Source organism: Bidens hawaiensis, unplaced genomic scaffold (genome assembly GCF_021521415.1).
Source record: "Bidens hawaiensis isolate Kalapana, Puna unplaced genomic scaffold, B.hawaiensis_p1.1 tig00024437_1, whole genome shotgun sequence".
Lineage (NCBI taxonomy): Eukaryota > Viridiplantae > Streptophyta > Magnoliopsida > Asterales > Asteraceae > Bidens > Bidens hawaiensis.
In genome coordinates this window covers 135,753-138,046 of record NW_027493854.1, presented here as the reverse complement: position 1 = coordinate 138,046, position 2,294 = coordinate 135,753, and the positions used below count along the sequence as shown (strand labels likewise).

The window sequence follows — 2,294 nt, the reverse complement described above, 5'->3', positions numbered from 1 at the left end:
GCCACCTCTAACCCAAGTTACTAACTTTGATCTCTTATACATTTTGCATATGATCGAGATGATTAAGGTTACCGGAACTGAAGCTAGAATGAGAACGGGTCAAACATGTTGAAAATTGCTTTAAGTCTTCTTTTTAATGCATACAATACCATAAACTGTTTTATTCAAGATTTAGATTGTTGATTAACTCTTTGTTAATAATTATTACTAATGCATCAACTATATATGAAAAATAGATAAAATAAATACAAATGGTCAAAAGTGTATACATAAGCTGGACTAAATATAAACCTTTCAAACCAAATCTGGTAACCATCCCTCCAATTTGCCACCTATATTTTCTAACCAATGTTGTTTTTTCTATCATAACACACATCAATTAATGTGAAAAACATAAAAAATGGGGGGGGGGGGGGGTAAAACACTTTCTAAGGGTCAACCAGCTTGGATCGAAAAAATAAACGTTTTCAATCCGATTCGGGATTACCAATTCTGGTCTCTTGTGTGTCTTGTATAGGTAGTAGACTTTTGTCATGTCTCACATACCCCTCATGGATATTTCCAACTGCTCTATCCTCTTAGCCATATCATGCTTCCCACAATTCTTCAATCCATCAGTCACCATATCAAAATGTCGCGACATCGGTGACAATTTAAACTCAATCATCTCCATTAGATAATTAGCAGCTTCAACATACCTACCTCCACGCGCACACATCTTCAAAATCATACTATAAATAGGTCTATTCGGTGGATGCCCCTTAACTTTCATATCACTAAAAAAACTAACCGCTTCATCAAACATTCCATTCCTAAAAAGCCCCTTAAGAATCGGTGCATATAAACTCGGAAACGGTTTATTTCCTTCTTCAATCGACCTATAAAGAACACTAAACGCCTCATCAAATTTACCAACTTTTGAAGATGCACCGATCATGATTTTATACGTCTCGATATCGGGACATAACCCTAATCTGCATACATCATGATATAAATTGATACAAAAATCAATCTCGCCCGATTGACAAATAGCATCCGCTAACGTGTTGAAAGTACTCACATCGGGTATAAATCCCTCTTTTGTCATTTTCCTAACTAACCCTTTTGCTGATTCGAGATAACCCGCGTTTAACAACCCATCTATTAAAAGATCCCGACCGCGAACCGGTGGATTGAACCCTTTTTGACTCATTTCTTCTAAAAACATTTGGGCCTCTTTCATCTTGCCAGCAGAGCACCACCCGTTGACTAAAACCGAGTACGTTTTCTTATCAGGAACCACGTTTTTACGGATCATTCGTCTAATTAACGCATACGCTCCTTGAAAATTCTTAACCTCACAAAGGGCAAATAATAAAGCATTGTGTATTTCAGTCGTTTGCGGGCAGTTGAAGCTGTTACATTTGTTGAAAACCTCAACCGCTTGATCAATCAGACCGTTTTTACCATAATGTTCAATTATAAACGAAAGCACAGATGGTGAAACTGGGAGTTTTTGGGTTTTCATCTGGTGTGCAACCTTCCACATGGTTTCCCAATGATGCGTTTTCGCTAAGATTTTAAGAAGTTCTTCGAACTCAACGGTCGTGGGTTCGTATTGCGGGTGTTGGGTGCGGGCCCAGTTGAAGAAACGAAAGGATTCAATACCCGAACTGCTACAGCTACGAACGACACGGTAAACGAGCTCTGAGTTAACAATACGGGAAATGCACATCTTATTCAAAGTTCTTTCTAAGTAGATGTCGCGACGAACAATATTGGAAATACGATGAATTGTGGCAAAATAATCATCATTTGTTAGCCCTCTAGTTCCACGATTATCCAAGTGGTCTGATACAGTGGTTTTTAGGGTTCTAAATGCAGCACGGGCGGGGGAAATGGCGGTCATGGTTATTCGTTTTGCAACAATCGATCTTGCAAAGAGGATCATTGAGAATCTAGAGGTTGGGGTACATTTACTACCTGCAATAAAGTTATATAGATGGTTAGGGCTGTAAACGAACCGAACGTTCATGAACACAAATAGCACATAAATAGAAACTATCAAATTACTCAAAATAGAAAGAAATTAAATTCAAAACTCAATAAGTGCGTACCAAAAAGCCCTCAATTTGATGATATGATCCTCAGCGGCATTTCGTCGAACACTTGGTAGGCACCACCAAATTACCGAATAAACTCAAAATTAACGAACTTTACAGAAAACACTTCAATTAAGCTCAAGATTAACCATTTTAAGGGTTGAATTACAAAAACCCAACTGGGTATGAACCATAATTTAATAAGAAGGTGGG

At 38.0% G+C, this 2,294-nt stretch overlaps 1 protein-coding gene across 1 annotated transcript; it reads right to left on the bottom strand.

The window, feature by feature from the left end:
- Positions 1–495: 495 nt before the first annotated feature.
- Positions 496–1,959, bottom strand: LOC143569268 (uncharacterized). Its single transcript, XM_077055229.1, has one exon. The coding sequence runs from the start codon at positions 1,928–1,930 to the stop codon at positions 539–541; it is 1,392 nt and encodes a 463-aa protein (XP_076911344.1). The 5' UTR covers positions 1,931–1,959; the 3' UTR covers positions 496–538.
- Between the last annotated feature and the right edge of the window lie 335 nt (positions 1,960–2,294).

Coding starts and splice junctions, on each gene's coding strand:
- LOC143569268 (XM_077055229.1), bottom strand. CDS start 1,930: ATGATCCTCTTTGCAAGATCGATTGTTGCAAAACGAATAACCATGACC.